Here is a 20,050-nt window from a genome sequence, read left to right on the forward strand (position 1 = left end):
AAAATTCATCATTTATTTTACTACCCAGCCACTGACTATCTTGAAATCCTTCTGAACATTTTGCAGTTCTTTCATTTTTCTATGCTGAAAGATTTTGTACTTGCTAACTTTGTCACCTTCCTACTCATCCCTTCTCCAGGTTAAATATGAATATTTCCAACGGTTCATATTGATCATCACTGTGAAAATGGTCCATTTATTCTTTCAACCAAGTACTAAGCCATGAAAGAACCTTTTCTCCTTATACTATTACACTTTCTTTTGTGGATTTTGGTAAAAGATCTTGTCAAAACCTTTTGAATATCAAAATACAATATTAATCAAATGAGCCTTTGTTCACATATTCATTTAATCTTTCAAACATATTTATAAGGCAGACTGTCCTCTACATAAAACCCCTGGTCTTGAGTTTTGCCCATTTTTGCCACATTTCAGAAATGGTATAAATCATTTATTGTATGTGATTTGCTTGGAACAGAAACCAGACTTCCTGATTCTAGTTTCTTGGAACACTTTGTCTTTCTTTTGGATAAACAGTGTCTATTTAATATTAATTTCTGTTTTTAAAAATATTATAAGCTATATATAATGCCTCAAGCAACTCAATTTTCAACTACTCAATTCATCCTGAAGCCATGGATAAATATGCTACATGCCTGACAAATTTTGATTCTGTATTATCAGCTTGCTTTAAACCTGACACTTCTGTTTGAGGCAGTTCTACTGACTTGTCCCCATGAACAAAGACTCCCAAGTGGGAAATTCCCTGAGCTATTCCATTCACTGTTAAAAAGAATTATTATAGCTTTTCTGCTGTGTCCCTTTCTTTCTTGAGGTGTCCATTTATATCTTGATTACACCTAAGCCATATTTAACTCCTACTGCATTTGCATCTCTAGCAGTCTGATTCTGATTTATCTGAATAAGTACTTCTTAGCAATATCTAAGTATTTAGTAAATTATTCCTTAAAATATGTGTACTTATTATTAAGAGTGACTTTCTAGAATCTGTCATAATTTATATTCTTTTCTATTATCCTCAGTTGGAAATAACTTCTGATTTTCAGTGAGTTTCTTTTTATTGTTTAAATAGATTTTTTTTAGCTTAATGGCATTGCTTGAATGATTTTGAACCAGAGAAATGCATCTTCTCTGAATGTCTAATATGCAGTCTATAAACCCTAAGCTTGCCATTAGCAGTCTTGGATTGTTCATTTTTATTTTCCTTTTATAGGTTTCCTTGTTTTGATTAAGTTGTTTTTCAGGGAGGCTTTCTCATTCCTACAAGAATGTTGAATTTGACTGCCATTCAGGAGGAGAGTTTTAAAACAGTCCCTCATGCATAAATCCAGAGGTGCTTCTCCTTTTTATGGCTTCTCTAACTAGCTATTTGAAGAAGCAGCCACCTACAGGAGTCTTAAATTACATTATCTATTAATCTAAACAGAGGTGAAATTCAATCTGTCTACTCTAACCTTGCAGCCTCTTTGATCTCCTGTAGCACATCATTAATGACTGTCACCTTCTTGATCTGTCCTAATTATATACAGAATTTCAGTGCATGAAATTTCTGTTACTTACTATCTCAAAGTGATGTGCTCCATGGGTTTTGATGCCTTTGGCTCAGCTGATTCTCAAATTTCTGAGTTATTCTCCTCTCAAACAGCTACCATCAAGGCCCCACAGCACAGCAGGCCACAAGCTCCTGTAATCTGGGTCAATACATCCTAACTGGACAATCTGGAACAGAGAAACTTTTGTTCCTTCCAGATGAAAATACCCAGCTATACTCCAGGGTTCAGCAGTAAAAGACAGGCAAGTCTACTCTTTAGATGTGAGCCCATCTCATTTGAAAGCTTCAGGAACTGATATCTCACAAATGAAGTCTCAGCAAGCTCAAATTCAATTACATGTCTCAGTATGGAACTCCCAAATGGTCATTTAAATCTATAGTCTCTCCTCCATTGCCCACTTTGTCCATTTTTTTTAGCTCCCCAACAAGAACCATCCCTTCTCCTGCTCTTCCATTCTATGCAGTTATTGAAAACTCTACTGTCACCAGCCCGGCCTGCCCCATTCTTACACAGCAGTCAGAGGTACGGATAACCTCAGCACAGCACTTATCAGCACACCTCACACTCCACATGAGAGAGAGGAAGGCAGGAGACATGTCATACACTCTTCCAGCTCTCACGCTTGCTGATACAGTTACTCTGTGTACTTGATTTGGCTCCACGCCTTCTTTCATTTACAGCCCTTGCGAGATCTCAGCTCTCCCTGTGTTACACGGCGTGTAAATTCCTCACAGTGTCCACTGGTTATTTTTGATGAGGCTGCTGTAGTGCATCTTTAATGTACATTATGCCAACAGTCTAACTAAATTTCAGTTTAGGACAGATGTTTCAGGTCTGCCTCGTTTCTGTTGTAATTAACTGGTATTTCAGAAGAAGGACATCTTTTGCTTTCGGTCTATGACTTCATAGGTCTTGTTTGAATGGGGCTTTATTTGATGCAGATATTATTATTCCCTATTTTCTCCCTGCATATTATCAGTTTCTGTCCTTTTAGCATACAGGGGCTTTGAAAATGCACCCTAGCGGATGAGTCATCTTGAAATATGAGTTTTACCAGTTAGTTTTTACCAGTTAGCCTAGCAGTCTTTCAAAACTGCACAAAAATAAATGCGTGCAAAAGCATGCACCAGACCCTTAAAAAACCCTGCGATCCTAAGACTGGCCTCCTGTCACTTTCACTCCTATTCAACAGCATATAAATTTCAAAAATAATTTCATGGGAGTCAGTGGGACTGCTTGCTGCGCAAAGTACTACAAAGCCTGAATAAAGATCAAGATGTCTAGATCTTACTTATCCTAAAATGTCTGAGGACACTTTTCAGCAAAAATAAACATCTGTCATTGGGATTATATTGTACATAAAGAAGCAGTAGGGGAAAAAATGATAGCATGCCCTGAAGACTGAGCCACAAAACTCTGCCAGGTTCCAAACCTCTCAGTTCTTGCAGGTGCATAAAAGCCAAGTAAAATGGCTATTTGTTAAAATCTAGCCATTAGAGCTTGAAATAAGAGTACTGATTCACGGAGAAAACCCTAATTACTGGAGTAGAGAGTAGTTCTAAATGGTTGGACCTTCACTTCTGTATGGAAAACTGCAATATCAGCAATGGTCAAGTTTAGCTATTATTAGGATGAATTGAACACAGGTGGAAAAGTTCAGTTTTAAAATTATTGCCTTGCAGTTACCAAACCTAGAGGCTTTTTCATCAGTTTATTTTATGATTGGTCCCAAGTCCTCTTTTTTACATTGCTCACTAACATACGATATAGGATTGCTATGAAAGAATATTTTAAAAGCATTCTTGAAGACTCAAAACCAAAACTACACTTTACAAGCTAGAATAGTAATATTTGATTCTAGAATATTGACTGAGACACATGAGGACAAAGTTATACTATGCTGATCAAAATGGAAATTATACACACTTAATATACAACAAGACTTTTTTCTTTCCTGAAACAATGAATGCTACATTAAAAAGCAGCTTCTCTATGCCCTGCTCTTATCTAGCAAAACCTGATTATGACTACAGGATGCAGTCATTTAAATCCTCCTGATGCATTTCATCAATGCACCAGTTATTATAGTATTTGCTACAATTTTCCATTTTAATTGCTGCTTACCTACTGTACTCAAGAACACAGAATGTACAGCTCCAGCTTTATTTTACTTTAGAACAGTTCAGAAGATTATATCCCCAGTGATATTCCTTACTATCGTATTTCCATTGTAGTTTAATGTCTTTTACTTTCTCAAAGCATTTACTTAACACACATTTAAAAAGTATATTCCCATCCTACACCAAGCAAATAATTTATCCTCAAACAACTAGCCAGCAACTCTTAAGATGTATTTCAACCCACCCAGAGTGTTCATTCTGGTTCACTAGTGAATAGATAGATTCCTTCAGACAGATCCTGCTTTCCAGCCTTTCCTTTATGAACACTCACCAGTGCTTCAAACCCAACTGCTACCCAGGGTGAGCAGTATGCAGCAAGAAGAATTTTATCAGTGTACACAAAGGTGAGAGAGGAAAAAAGGGAAGAAGTGATCTGCTTTCAGAATAGTTTTTGGCTAGAAGTTGTATCCAGACTCACTCGTGATTCTAAAACAACCACTGCTGTTACCACAACAATCTTTTCTTAAAAGAAATACTAGAAAGGCTTTTCCTTTCAACTGGCATTATTATGTCTTTTTTGTTGAACAAGGCATTACAGTCACAAATACGTGACTGGTTCAAGAACTATAAACAAACATAATGTGCAAGAAGTAAACAGTTTTCCTAATGTGTCAGAACCTTATTGAGTACAAGAAGTAAAAACAAAGGCAAATTAACAGTAAGAACAAAGAGCAAAGAACAAGACCATTGCAGGCAGAATAGCTACGACACCCAGATATTTGTAGAGCTGGCTTATTTTTGTTGTTGAGGTCTTAAAATAGGCAAATAATAAGATATATACATATCAAAATTATCCTCTGGCCACTGTCTAGACAGTGCAGTGTCCACTTGTCACTAGACTTCCAAGACTGGGCACGACACAGACAACTGAGAACAAATGCATGGACTACTTTGGGGAGGGAATTCAATATATGATGGTAGTTACCTAAACATTCATGCTTGTCACATATGAGAATAAATAGTTTAAACACACAATAACCTATACAGTAAATAACTTGGAAACAGAAGACATCAACGGGTTTTTAAAAGGAGTAAATGAAAAAAAATTAATTCATGTGTTACAAACAGCTGATTCAACAGAAATTAAGAATACTCTAACATGCTCAAAAGCAACACGCCTCCAACCAACTGCAGCAGCATGAGTTAAGTTTCAGGAAGATGAGGAGAAGCTGGTTACAGTCAAGACAGAAAAAGATGAGAGCTTTCATTTTGTGAGGAGAACAAAAGAACTCTGGTTCTTTGGACTGGAGAAACTAAAGCATTCAACAGTTTCTTGGAATGCCTGGGGCCAGATGAGCAGGACTGTCTACTTGCAATAAAAGTAAAAGGTGGCAAAACATTAAAAGATAATCCAATTTTGGAGATGTTATCTTCAACATGTTAGCATGACATGTTTCTTGATTTTCTAGAAAGACACAGTTAATGTTCCAAACAGGAGTTTTAATTCTCTTCTTAGAGAGATTCAAAAATGAGGCAAGAGAAGAATTTGCCAGAAAGAAGATCAGAGCACTAAAAAGGCAGAAGGAGACATAGCAAGGTGTCAGAGCATGGTACCACCTTGTCAGATTTAAGAAGTGTAAGCAGATTTAGAAAGCAACTTTGAGATGGTTTAGATCTGTTGAATGCTCAGATGCATAAGACATTTTGAGAGCTCCTAAGGACACCATTACTGACAATCAAAGAAGATGGAAAAATGTCTCTATCTTTTTGCTTCCCTCTTCTTGTGAGAGAGGAGCTGTCAGCCTGTTAAGTGCTGATCAGCTGCCAGGCCCGAGGAGGATGACCCACACCAGGGGCCAGCAAAGGTGTGAAAAGAGAGACTGCAGCAGCGACAGGAGTAAGAGAGCAAGCAGCTGCATAACATGCAAGTGGGACATCACATTTTTTTGAATTAATCATTCCCCATCTCAAAATCACAATCTGAGAGGTTCTTTTGTTGCACTGTCATCTGTAACCTGTTTAATCTCACCCACAGGCTTGGTACAGACATTGCAGAGTCTTGCTGTGTTTTTTCCAGCTTTGGGATTCATCCTCTTTTCTGCTCGTACTGTCTCTCACTGCTCTGGGTATCCAGGCCAAGATGCTGGCAGTGGGGAGAGGGCTGCAGAGGAGCCTCTGCGAGAAAAAGAACGGGGCTGCTCTGTGCCAGACACAGCCAGGTCCCAACAGGGTGCACAGCTAAGCTCCTCAGCCAGCCAGGTCAGAGAATGGAGAAGGGGAAGGAGGAGAAGCTCCAGAGCAGATATACTTCTGCAGCTCTAGGCTGGAGCAGATATCCACACTCCAGCCCATGAAGTAAAAGTTGGATGTTTCTTGAAGGAACTACATCCCATGGAGAACCACTGGTAGAGAAATTTTTTTCGTGATGTAGGCCCATGGAAAACACCCACCCTGGAGCTGGGGAAAAGTGTGAGTAGGAAGAAGTGTCAGAAGGAACTGTTATGACCACTGTTATGACTCCTGCTCACCATCACTTGTGGTAGTGAGGGAGGAGGTAGAGGAGGAGCCTGGAATGAAGAAGTGAGGTTAAGTCTGGAGGAAAAAAAAAAAAGAAGGTGGGGGAAGAGGAGTATTTTTAATTTTTGTCTTTGCTTATCACTATCTGAATCTATTGCAATAGGTAATAAGGTAAATTAATTTTACCCAAGTAAAGTCTATTTTGCCCAGGATGATAATTGGCAAATGATTTCCTGGTCTTTACTTTGGCCCATGAGCTGCCTCATCTTATGTTCTGCCCCTGTCCTGCCGAGAACGGCAGTGAGAGAGTGGCTGGGTGGACAGCTGCAGCCAGCCAAGATCAACCCACCAGAGATATCACTGGGACAGTAAATCAGTATCATTTTATTGAACTGATGCAATCAGTACATGGTTATTACATAGATTTTATACCTTTGGGCCCTGTCTTTGCATCTCTGCCATGGTGCTTTTATGTTTTATTGATCTCTATTGTAAAGGATTGCTACACCTCATCAATAGATTGTAATTAGCCCAATTTATACACCTCTTAAGAACTGACCTAGAGTTTTGTTATCTTCCTACAGTATTTTCAGATGTTTTACAATGAAAGAGCCAAAAAGTATGGCAATTCATTGTTTTCAAAGCCCAATTAACAGTTTATTGTCTTTGTGAACACAGCTTTTGCAGAGCTATGGTAAGCATCTTGCTATCCTACATGAATAATACAGAAAGCAAATAAATACCTTTCAAGAATAATTTTTAGATTTCAAATGGAAATATGCTTAGATAGGAAAATATATTAAAACATTGTTGTTGCATGAGTTTTAATCTCTGTAAAAGAAGAAAGCCCTTTAATGCCGAAATTCTTCAATATTTTCCACTGGGAATATTCTTCCAAACATACACAAGTTTCCCAGCCATGAATCTGAAAGAAGCCTCAGCAAATTGGGAATATGAGTTTCAAAAAAAAAAAAAAAAAAAAAAAAAAAAATCAAAACCATGAAGTTGGATTACTGTTTGCATGAGTAAAATTTTAAAAAACCCACAACAAACCAAAATCAAACCTTTTTGGTTTTTTTCTTGTTAAAGATATCAAAAATGTGATTCAGCTTTTCTTTGACCATTGCTGAACTTCATCTTTAATATGCCTGTATTTGAGGGATCTTACCTCCTTCCGTATGTTTCTCATCCTTGACACAAGTATCATTTAAAGACCCATTTGGATCACAGGAACATGGCTGGCATGGATTTGGGTTATCTGGCAATACCTACAAAAATAAAGATTTTAGAAGGAAAAAACCTTACCTTCAATAATTGGAAACTTTTATTTATATGTTAAATAAAAAGTAGGAGGGAACGACTTCTGTGTAGGTGGCTTACACTTTAACAAAAATGGGACAGCTGATAAACTTAGTCCATGCATACTATGACAAGAAGAAAAGGCCTCAGATTGCACCACAGACTGGATATTATGGAAAAGTTTCTTCAGAGAAAGGGTTGTCAAACATTGGAATGGACTGCACCAAAAAGTGGTAGAGTCACCATCCCTGGAGGCATTTAGAATATGTGTAGATGCGGCACTTAAGGAATTGTTTAGTGGCGGACTCGGCAGTGTTAGGTTAAGGGTTGGACTTGATCTTAAGAGGTCCTTTCCAACATAAATGATTCTAGGTTCTGTGATTCTATTAAAGTTACATTTTGGATTTTTATTTAGAAATATGTAGTGACTTAGATCTAAATATGTTTTCAACTAAAAAAATACAAGGTGTAGAGATTGTAACAGAACCTTATATAATTAAAATCAAAAACTGCAGTGAAGTAGATTTTAAGCATTTACTTCCTAAAGTAATATTGACAAGTAGATCAGTTGCTCTGGTCAACATTATTCAAAAAAGTAACTAAAGTTAGCCAGTCAGTAAGAGAACCAAAAAGTAACTGAAGAAAAGTGCATATTAAACCATGGAACAATTTCCTTTTGTTCTTGAAAGGTTACCTCAACCAAACTCAAACCTTGGTCAGATATCAAACTAGGAATATAAATTAGAAGTTGTGCACAAACTAGGTACATACATATACTATAAACATGCTATACCAACACACATATATATATCAAATCCCTTTTAGTTAGATGATAACTTGATTCAGAAGGAAAAATCAAGTGCCCTACTGCTGAAGAAATCAGTTCTCAGTACTCCTTTTCTTAAGTTCTAAGGCTAAATCCAGTCTACCAGGGAAAACGTAATTACTGCTATTTGCTGACGTTTTCTATGTTTGAAGATTGAACACCAATCAGACTAAGGGCCATTATTTACCCAACTGAAAATATACAGATGAAATATAAGCAATTCAAGCACACACTAATAGTGTAGCTATCTAAAGCACAGGAATGACCCATATTGACAATACAACCTAATATAAGATTCAACTTTTGACAGCTTCCACTTAGATGAAAATACAGTCTCATATGATGAAATACAAAAAACAATTTCCAGTGCACTGAAATTTAAAGACATTCATGAAACACTATAGAATTTCAGTGGCTATTAATTCTACACTGCATTTTAAAAACAGAAATTACAGTCTCTCTTTCATCAATATCAAATATAGCAGTATTTCTTTGAACTTTGATAACAAAACTTGAAATTCATTACTGAGGCAAAAGTTCTGTTTACAGGACCACATCCTCCTTTAAATTAGATTGAAATACTAGCTGGAGGCTGTGACCTCAAGTGCATGCCTTCAGATCAACACAATTCACTTTCCTATTTCTCTGAGCGTTAACTTTTATACTTTTCCAGCTGTGAAAAGCAGCTGCTGCACCATCAGATTTAGAAGTTAACCTTCACAAAATGGCACTCCAAACTCTTTTTAATAACGTAAGCTGTTGCCCTGCTGCAGGGATGGTTTGAACACCGAGCTTTTTGCAGCGAAGGGACGAGGGAGCAGGAGTTTACCCCTTTTGGCCTGAAGTAGCCGTCGGCGCAGGTCTCACAGTTTATGCCACTGGTGTAGCCCGAGCAATTCACACACACTCCTCCCCCAATGTACTCTCCATGGATATTCAAACTCTGATTTCTGTCTGCCACATCCTGATCGTAGTAGCACTCCTCAGTCTTCCCATGACAGTTGCATGCTAAAAGAAAAAGGAAGTATTAGCAAATACTTTCCCACTGGAGATGCCCCACAGTTACTGAGGTATTAAAAAGAGTCATTCAACATTTTACCTTTGGTCCTGTGTATATTGTAACCAAAAGCACATCCAAACATTAATTTACTGCTTCATTTGTGAAAGGCAATGTGGTCCCATTACAAACACAGCCTGAAATTCTGTATGTTGTATTTTTTTCCTCAATATTTTATCTTGGGGAATACAGAAGTTGACAGACACAGTCTAATTATGATGTTCCTGGTTTGTTTTAGTTTGTTTGATTTTTTTTTTTGTTTAAATTGATAGCTGAGAAACCTTTTGACGGTTGCATACACATATGGTTCATGAGAGGGTCATCTAAGCTAAAATACAAGAGGAGTTGTAAGGAAAGCAGCAGAATGGTATGAATAAGTTAAAATAATTCAAATAGAAGCTGAAAGACATCCTAAAAACATCTGACTTGCACATATGCATATAAGAACTGGGGCAGAACAAAGGGATTCCCAATCTTAAATCTTCTTTTGACATTTGTATCTGAACTCTAGACTTCAGGTCCAAATACAGGAAAGATAATCTAATAATCTGTTGCAGTGAAAACAAGATAGCTCACTGTCCCTTTCCCTGTGATATTAAAACATTAATTTCATCATAAAAAGAAATTCAAAGCTTGTCAACATTGTGGGAAGGCATTCTCCTTACATCTGAACCAGATCCCAGGGAACTGTTTCCACCATGACAATACAACAATTCACTGACAGTTGAACAGGGTTTAAGCACCTCTTAAAAATTAAACACAAAATTAAATGTATCCTCATTTCATTCCAGAATGCATTCTCAGTGCAGACATAGCCCCAGCTAAAACAAAGATGTCTGTGACCAAAGTTCAGAGGACACAAGTAAGCAATGGCTACTTATAATATGGGCACATCTGTTCCTTTTTATTTATTTTTAATCACTCATGGTAAAATTATAGCTGAAATCCTACAACTGAATAAACACTTAGTGTAATGGAGCATTCGATTTTATTATATTCAGAAATATAAGTGGTATGTGACCTTTGGAAGTAAGATGTTAAAGTTCAGTTATAACTACCCTTATTACAATAAATCTGAAAATTAAATTCCCACCCTGTGGGAAGTTGATATTTCAAGCTACGTTTTCATTCCATGTTGGAAAACTAGATACATTGTATTTTCTTTTTAGAAAAATCAGACACTCAGCATGCATTTTGATCATACAAAAATATTTTGTTTCAGCAAGGATGAACATTATGACATATAAAAGTGCCATTTATACAAAAATCATGCTGTTAAAGTTTAATATCATGAAAAATCTGTAAAAAGATTTTTTTACTTACCAGGATATAGCCCTGTTATTTTAAAAAAACAAAACTATCATGATTATAAAAACTACACTTTTTTTTCATATAGTATTCCCCAAATATCACCATGTTACAATAAAATACTCTGAGTTCAATAAAACCACAATTCTACATGTGATTTTTCTGCTAAGTCTTTTGAGTCAATCTAATTAAAGTAATAACATCACATCAAATGTTATTCATAAACAAGTGTGGTTAGAAACCAAATTAACTGCAAAATCATGTAGGACCCGATTTCAGTTTTCAGTAGCTGTTGCAATAAATTTTCTCTTTTGTACTGCTTTCAACTTACGTTCACATTCATGCTTATGCAGAAGAGTGCCAGCATGCCAAGGCTTTTGATGGAAACCAGGACAACATTGATCACATGTCTCTCCGCATGTGTTGTGCTCACACTGACAGACGGATTTCTAATTTAAAACAAAACCAAATATTTACACAATGTGATGATTTGAAGAATCTGTCCATGTACATAATATGCATTCCAGTTCAAATTATGAAAACATTAAGAATGGCTCTACCTTGTAATTCCTTTGTTTATTAATTTTTATTCATTTATGTATCCTGCATTCACCAAGCATGTTTAACTTCTATAGCTCTATTTGAAGAAAACAGCCACAAAGCAAAGGAAGATGGTTGGCCAGATAATCTAAGGAGAATCTAAGAACACAGGAGAATTTAATTCCAACTGGATAAAGAAAGGAGGATGGGAACGTTCCTCAATAAAACAAATAAGCCAAAGTACTGGTAGCCCTCAGATACGGGAAAACTGATCTGATCTCAGATGGAGCGAGCCATTCTCTACCCTTCCCTTAGATGCAGCAATTCTTCTGCTACAGAATGAAATCAATTCTATTGGCTGATCCAATACAAATTCCCTTTTTATATACTTTGGCTTTTTTTTTGACTGGATAAGTCAGCTTATCATGTAACCTTCCAACTGTGTAACTAATTCTATGGGAGGGATAGCAGGAGCGTTTAAAGTAACAATAGATGAGCACAAGTCCAGCCTTTCAGTCACTTTACAGTTCCCCACAAGGCCACCTGAGTCCCAGCATGAAAATATTGCTGTAAGGAACACCCAAACTCCCTGAGCCACAGAAGCAGCTTGAAAAAGGTAAAAACCCCCACAGTTTGGAGAAATGAGAAGTAAAAATTGCCTTCCCGGTAGTTATTTAGTAAAGGGGATTCTCTGTGGTCCTTGAGAGGCCATACGAGGTCAAACCAGCAAGCCAGAGAAACTCCACGGCTCACAGGACAAAGCATAAATCTTGCAAAACAATGCTAAGTTAAGGACTGTTTCAGAAAAGCATGGCAGTAAATTCTAGCAAGTTTATTCCTTGTAATGCTAAGGGAAAGATTCCTTCTGCTAACAAGTGTAGTCATAATGTTTATAAGCCTATTTTGGCATGGCTCAGTCTAAAGAACATCCCTGGAGAGCTAGACCTCCAAATCTCTTCTGGCTTGAGCTGTTTCATTTATGCTACCTTTTATACTGGTCAGACAACAAATATATATTTGACATCCTGCAAAACAGGACATCACAGTTGTCAAAATGGCTTTATTTTATCTAGTAGCCAAATCATCTGAAGTATGTATTAATTGCAGTAGCAGCACTTATTTTCTGAGGCAGGCCCGATACAGATGGCACCGAGACAAGGCTGCAGTTTGATCACTAAGGGCATCTGAAACAATAGTTCAACACTTGCTGTACGTATCGTTACAGAAAATTCTCAGAAGGGTTAAACCAAGGAGTTTGCTCCGTTTTTACAAGGATCCATAGAAATTGCGTAGAACTCTAAATGTATTCTCTATAAGATTTCATCATTTCTTTAAATGATTTCCTACATAATGGCTTAATGTCACATACAAACAAGATTTTCAGTTAAATCCTATAAAGCTCCTACTTGAGTGAATAGTACATGAAGAGATCCCACACTGTGGCATGTAATATTAATAGATGGGAAATTCAGTATTAGTAATAATGGGTGCATGGAGTTGGGCAATAAGTAACAAATTATATTTCTATAACCATTATATTTGTTATGTTTTTATTGTATTGGTTATGTGCAAAAAAAGAGTTACAAGTTGGAAGATATTATAAATAGCTCATGATTTTCTAGATTAGCTTCACTGATCGTTCAATCAGTACTCCCTGCATAGTCAATGCACCATTCTAGAGCCATCATTTGTTTGCAAGTATTAATTAAATATTTGACAATCATTTAGGAAACATCTTGATTAATATCAAGAAGGAAAAGAAAGACTGACTGTTAGTGCTCATTTCTACAGCTACATAATGTAACCCAGATTTCTTTTTTTCCTAGGAAACTTCCAATATGAATTATCTGAAACCCATTCTTTCATTTCAGGAAAGCCTCTGCTGACACTGTATGAATGTTTATTATTCTCGTTGCTAGCACTGTTTCATGCTGGCACTGCTTCTGACTGTTCCTGTAGGTGAAGAACAGACATAAATTCACAGAACTCTGAAGAATATCAATATCAGGGTTTTTTTTTTTTTCTCATGTTCCACCCTATAAATTAGGAACATTTTAAAAAAAAAATACATACATTGGTCGCTGGATCCAGTGGACAAGCCTTTGCATGGCCTGAACATATACACATGCCTCCAACAGAGATGTCTTTTATAGAATAGTAATACTGTAAGACAAAACAGAAATTGAATTGCTAAGTGGATTCTAAAATGCAGGTGCCAAACTGCAGAATTCATTTCTTGAGACAAAACTGTCAGGTCCTGTTTTATTTCTTTTTTGATCTATTACAAATATAGCAGACAGTGTAATCCAAGCCGTGTCTTGATCAACAGATTCAGGCTGAGTGAAAGAAAGGGTGTAAACTGGCACAGTTCCATTTGTTTGAAGTCACAAAAGCCATGTCAATTTATACACAGATTACAAAAACATGAGAATAGGAAAAGGCTATATGCACACTGGATAATGAAAAGTCAAATGCTATAGAATTTATTCTCTTCAGAAAATACGAAAAGAAAAAGGCATGATGATGGGAAGAGAAGAAAAGCTAGGAAAAAACCTATGAAACACCTTTGTTCACCTTAGCTGGGTCTAACTTGGGCATTCACTGAACTGTGGAAAGAAGAACTGTTTTTCACTACTGGTCTTTTGAATGATCATGGAATAGTCTTTATTACTGAGATTAAGTACTTTTGACCTGTTTTTCTGCCATTTGATCATTTCTCTTTTTTCTTTGGTGAGGATTAAGAGGCCTAAGCAGAAAGAGGGATAGAAAGATATTAATAATCTTATATTATATCTGTGAAAAGTGAATCTCATCCATTGTCTTCCGTTTCAGCAAGGGTTCCTGCAACATGCTCACAGCTGGCTAATCAAACAAAATATATGCTATTTGCAAATTTTGCTATTACAATGTTCAACATCTTTATCAGATCATGAATAAATATATCAAACAAAATGAGAACTTTTATCACTCCTAGTTAACATTCCAACACAAAGAAAATGTATAATTTGTGGCTACCCTTTGTTTCCTGACAAGGGTGGCAAGTTTCAGTGGCTCCTTAATATTTTGAGGACAGCCTCATGGAGAGATGCCACACCAAAGTTACTGTTCTTTGGTGGCTTGAGAAATCAGTGTCTCACCCTGCACTCAGTTTGCATGAGTATGCAGTGATTTTTCAAGTGTGAATTCAACTTTATTTCTATTTGCTTAGAATCAGATTATTAAATGTCCACTTTTACATAAACACACAGTATTAATGATTAGTGAGGTTGCAATAACTGCACACAACTGGAAGGGTTTCTGGGTTTGCAATTTGAAACAAAATGGCTTGTTCCAAACTTTCAGAAACAGCCAGCACTCTATTTAGACAAGGAAATGGAAACCAGAAATGGGGAACGGAAGAAGCAAATTTTCTTAGTGCTCACTCACCGCTGATAAATGATATTAACTAAACTTAAGAATAACGATACGTTGCCCTTCATAACAGGACTTATTATAGTGGTAATCTAAACTTTCCAAAACCAAAATATGATGACCAACAGGAAGAGGAAGTAAGCAGAAATAAAAAAAAAATGAAAGTGGAAAATTATATATCCCTCAAACCAGTTTTTGAGAATGCTTAATAGAAAAAACAGAGGAAAACAAGAATAAAATATGACATTTGATCAGCAGAACAACAGGGAGATATGGCTTAGAAAGGAAGTAAAATTGCAGAAAGAACAGACAGGGATGTGCACATCCAAGGCACAGTGGAGAAGACCAGACAGAGTATGGTGCAAGTTTAAATGCTATATCCATTCTTTTAAGCTAAAGCAAAATGCAAAATGTTTGCTGCTACCCTCAATCACATCAAAATGCTAAAAGTGTTGCATTCAGGCCCTACAACTACTTACAGTACAATTAGAAATTCTACTCAAGGCATGTCAAAGGTAGCAAAGGACTAAGTAGCAGAAGAGACAAGAGACACTAACAGCAAACACTTGCCAAATACCTACATCCAAATGTTTGCAGCCAAAGGAGCTGTGTCTTTTTAGTAACACCATTAAGCAGAAAAGGTAAATTTGTTCATTCTGCTCTAGAGAAGATAACAAAATAGAGTGAACAGGGAATTCTCCAACACCAGGATTTTAAAAGATAACAACAGGTAATCATCATCTCTCAAAATTTCCTATGGCAAACAAAGGCAGGTACAGCACTTACAAGTACAAGAGAACTTCTACACATGCCTTTCTACTGTCTTGCCAGAACTTACCCTCCTTGTAACAATGGGATCAATTTCAGCTGGATCTTTATGTGCAAACATCATTAAATCAGCATTTAGTGTCCGTATCCTCTGGAATCTCAGGCGAATAAAGCGAGCAGAGGTGAACTCCAGTAATTCACGTGACGGATCATCAGCACTAGGTCGTCCATTAATTAGAGAAGTGTGAATCTGAAGAGTTATTAAAGCAGGAAGGAATTACATTACATCAATGTTGTCATGATTAGGGCAGTAAATATCATTACGGGCACTGTGTGAATGCATTTGTACATGCAGAATACCTTCTTTCCTTAGAAAGCAGTTTGTCCCCTAAATATACCATGTGTCCACAGCCCTCACCTATGAAGAGTCTTTATAATAAAAACATTTTGAGCAAAGGAAGGTCATCAGCTGCAAAAAGACTGCAGCACAAACTGCGTATGTGTACCCAGGCCCTAAAACAGTGTCCATGCTGCAGGCAATTCATTTCTCCTCTCCTAGTCTAAAAATAGGTAAAGTAATCATATAGCCAAATGGGCTCAGAAATTTTGAGTTAAGGAAATGTATACTTGGAGTGGGATTCAGAATTCAAAAGGGGTCAGTTTGCACCTCTTAGAGCGATCATCATCAAAAGGCTTTTGAACTAGGTTTACTTGAAAGCCAGGATAAGGTAACTTTTGAAATACTGAAAACTACATGAGACAAAAATCAGCATTCATAAACACCTCTCCTTTCCCACTTTCTGTTTACCCAACACATCTTCCATCTTCTCCTTTGAATCTTGTTCTCAGCAAGGTAAAACAATTTCCTGGGTTGCAACTGTTTTTCAGCTGGTCCCCAAGGAAAGTCTTTATCACTTCTGAGAACTCTGTTCAGCATTTGTTTTTCCAAAGATACTACCACTCTCTGCCTACACCGTGGTTTTTGTAAAGATTAACTCCCCCTTTCTCTGCCTGCTCTATCCTAAAGTCTAGAAATCTTCTAGGTAAGCTCTGTGGCTCCTTCATAAAGAGACTCTTGCGACCCCAACTGCAGCATTAAAGGCAAGGCAACAAAAATAAGAGATCTTCTTCCCCTCCTGTCTTTGTAGCTGATCATGGCACACATTAGCTCTGAATCAACTAAATACAGCAGATGGGCTGCTACAGAACCGTTCTTAGAAAAGGCCTACAAAAAGTATAGCAAAATACTTTAATGAGCACCTAGACAGAGAGAGGAAAGAAACCATTAATTTTTCTGTATTCTCAAGTGTTAAATTTTAATTGGGGCATTTTTATCACAGGCTGGTACACTGGAAGAATGTTCAGATGCTAAGCCAAATGTGCAGAACATTGGAACAAATAAGAGAATTATTTATTCTTTGCAATGAACATGTGTTGCCTCATACCTCAGTGCTCTGAGTGAGAGGTCAGGCCACACAGCCATTTTCTGTCATTGAACATGGTCCTATCACTGCTGTTTTAGGCAAAAAGCTGTACTCCAAACACCAGCTGGCACTCCCTCAGCAGTGGCTGCCTCACACTGAGGAAAGAGACTGTACATCTACTGCCTCCAGGAAAGCAGTAGCTCTTGTTTCCTGGAGTTTTTGGAGGGGCTGGATAGACTTACTGAACAACTGCTGTCTTGCACTGGCTGTGTGATACTATCAACTCACTTACTTATCTCAAAGGTGTGTGTCAAGAGGATGGTGCCAGACTCTTTTCAGTGGTGCCCAGCAACAGGATGAGGAGCTATGTCTCTAAACACAAGAAGTTTCACTTCAATATTGAGGAAGAACTTCTTTACATTGACAGTGGCCAAGCATTGTAACAGGCTGCTCAGGGAGGTCATGGAATCTCTGGAGACATTTAAAACCCACCTGGATGAATTCCTGTGTAACCTGCTCTAGGTGACTGTGCTTTGGCAGGGGGGTTGGACTAGATGATCTTCAGAGGTCCCTTCCAACCCTAACTGTTCTGTGATACTGTGATTTTTACTACCAAGAGAGAAACCCTAAACCCCATCATGTTCAGCATTCTGCTCCACCGTATCTACAGGTACACCAACTCACTGGGAACCACTCCACCAGGAGCAGCCATCAAACATATTTTGCCTATGTATGAATCAGCATCACTAGGTTTCTGCCATGTAATCTCCAGGAACAGGTGATATCGCTACCTCCTCTTCAGATCATAACAATACAGTCACTGAGCTCTGACTGAATTCTGCTCCTGACTACAAATAACTAAAGGACATGGTTGACTGGAAAAAACAGAATAAAATGCTCTAAGAAAGACATGGTGCAAACAAAAGATTATAATAAAAACCCCAGAGGAAGGGAGGAGGAGGTCCTGAATGAGAAACGTCTGGCTACAAATAGGACAAAAGCACATGACCACAGAACTGCTCAAGTCCCTGGTGAAAAGAGGGAGAACATTTGTGGAGAGTAAACTTCAAAAGAAACCTGAAGATAGTGGCAATAAGTCAAGTGGAAATTGACAGATCTTTCCAAAAGAAGGAGAATTTTAGTAAAAACACATGCCTAAAGACTTTTTTGCATAATATTTACTTGTGAGCAAGGAAACATATTTCTTCTGAGTATTTTTTCACACCAATACTGCCTTCCTTTAAAACAGGATCCAAGAGTTTTCTTTAATACAGCCAGCAAGCATAGATGGGTTACGGTTTAAAGAAATAGGATACTAAACACTGAACTTTGATATTCCAGAGGTAAAGAAGAAATAAATCTAAATTAGTGCCTTGCTCAATCTGATGGAACAACAGCACCGTGGCGATAACAGCATGCCAATCTGACTATCTCTTCAAAAAGACAAAAACAAACATTTTGGGGGTGAGGGGAGAAAGATGCAGGTGAAATCCCATGTATCAAAAGAAGCAAGTGCCCACAGAGAGTTAAAAATATTAATCACAGACACAGCTTGACTGCAAATGACACAGCTGGCAAACAGCAGTAATACCTTTTGATTATTTTAAAAACGACACGTTTAGTCTTCAGACAGTGATGGAGGAGAAAACCACCTCCTTGGAATGGTGGTTTTACAGCTAAAGTGTAAATTAACAAAATAAACCAAGAGGCATTCATTTTAGAATAGACCCTATTTTTGGGAGGATCTATCTGCCAGCAGTTCATCTATTTGGCAAGGCTAATCTATTAGAGATGATGACTTTCATTTACACTATTTTTAAGCTTTCTCTTTAAATGTTTCACAGTTTCATTTTAAAACAACAAACAATTAAGTTCACATAGTTACAGAAATGCAGCTATGTCCCACATGAAACACTGCACCTGCTCAAGTATGTACACCAAAATGACACTGAGACTAGAAAATTCAAAACTCGGTAGTTTTATCAAAATGAATTTGAAGTGAAAATTTTACACCAGCAAAATTAATTACTCTAAATTATTTCTCCTCCTACAAACATCTGTGATGAAACCATTCATTTCTTCCTGGAAACACTAGGCATTAACTTGAAAACTGTCCAACCAAGTTGTTCCTACTCCCTGAAAAGAGAGTAAGGAAGAAATTAAGAATACTTTAGGAACATCTGTCATTAATTAGGAAAAAACAGTAAGACTCTTAATTTAAAGAAGTTTAAATAGGATTAGATTTTAAAAATTTTCAATATGACTCTCTCAATGAGACATCACTGAGTTTTTCCAGAGCACACTTACTCTTTTCATCTCCCTCCACTATCTTGCACCTGTTCGTAAGGCACTGCTCCCAGGGCAGAGAATTTTCAGTCAATAGACTAGCATGGCCCCTACCCTCCAAATATTTTTGAATCGGATTTGAAAACTGTCCCAGTGAACACAATCCTCACTATGCATCTACCCCTGTGCCATATAAGATCATCACAGTACTTCGTGTATAGCTCCTGTAAAGATCAGCCTCAGTTGCACAGAGGCAGCTACAGCGCTGATGGCCTGCAATAGCTGTGCACACACTGCATTATGAGCCACTCCACAGCTCTACAGCAGAGAAAAGATCCAAAGCTGAGTCTTCCAGGAAAATATTAACACTTTAATCCACCCACTGGGCTGCTACAATTTGGATAATCCAAGTCCCCATGAGGGAACAATGTCAAATTTTGTTCAGGTTTTATGGACAACTTTTATTTACCATTTCCAAGACTGAAGCAATTATCATAATTTTGGATTCTAAATGAAAGATATTCAGATTTCAAGTACAGAAAAACTTTTCCTTAACAAGGCATTTGTCCAGGACTATATTCAAGCAAATGGAATCTTTAGGAATCTCCAACAGAGGCCAGAAGAGAACGGTAATGAAGGAATGGTTCTGTAAGAAACTGCACTTAGAGACTGATCCCTCTAATACAATATGGTCACTTCCTCTGACTAATCAGTCTAATGGCTTCCTGAGTTACAGCGTGAATCTGAGTCATAGCATGTAATGTCTGCCCTTTTCTGTATTAAAGCTCTATTCCCTTTTTCAAATGTTGTTTTTCATCACTACATACACTTACTTGTCCCAATGTGAGGAAATTTGCTTCTTGACAAAAGAAAAAATAACAAACATAACTGGCTCTGGTGGGGTTGCTGTTTGTTTTCTT

General features: G+C 37.3%; 1 protein-coding gene across 8 annotated transcripts in view; it reads right to left on the reverse strand.

Annotated features, from left to right (window-relative positions):
* LAMA2 (laminin subunit alpha 2) overlaps window positions 1-20,050 on the reverse strand; it is a 344,213-nt gene that overhangs the window by 207,205 nt on the left and 116,958 nt on the right. For all 8 annotated transcript variants that reach the window (XM_082302950.1, XM_082302949.1, XM_082302947.1 and 5 more), the window contains exons 5-9: window positions 15,491-15,670; window positions 13,315-13,404; window positions 11,033-11,150; window positions 9,166-9,344; window positions 7,380-7,479 (exon numbers count right to left, since the gene is read on the reverse strand). In XM_082302950.1, coding sequence (XP_082159076.1) covers window positions 7,380-7,479; window positions 9,166-9,344; window positions 11,033-11,150; window positions 13,315-13,404; window positions 15,491-15,670 — 667 coding nt within the window. The remainder of the gene's footprint in view (window positions 1-7,379; window positions 7,480-9,165; window positions 9,345-11,032; window positions 11,151-13,314; window positions 13,405-15,490; window positions 15,671-20,050) is intronic.

This window comes from Coloeus monedula (genome assembly GCF_965178545.1).
Source record: "Coloeus monedula genome assembly, chromosome: 2".
In the NCBI taxonomy this organism is placed as follows: Eukaryota; Metazoa; Chordata; class Aves; order Passeriformes; family Corvidae; genus Coloeus; species Coloeus monedula.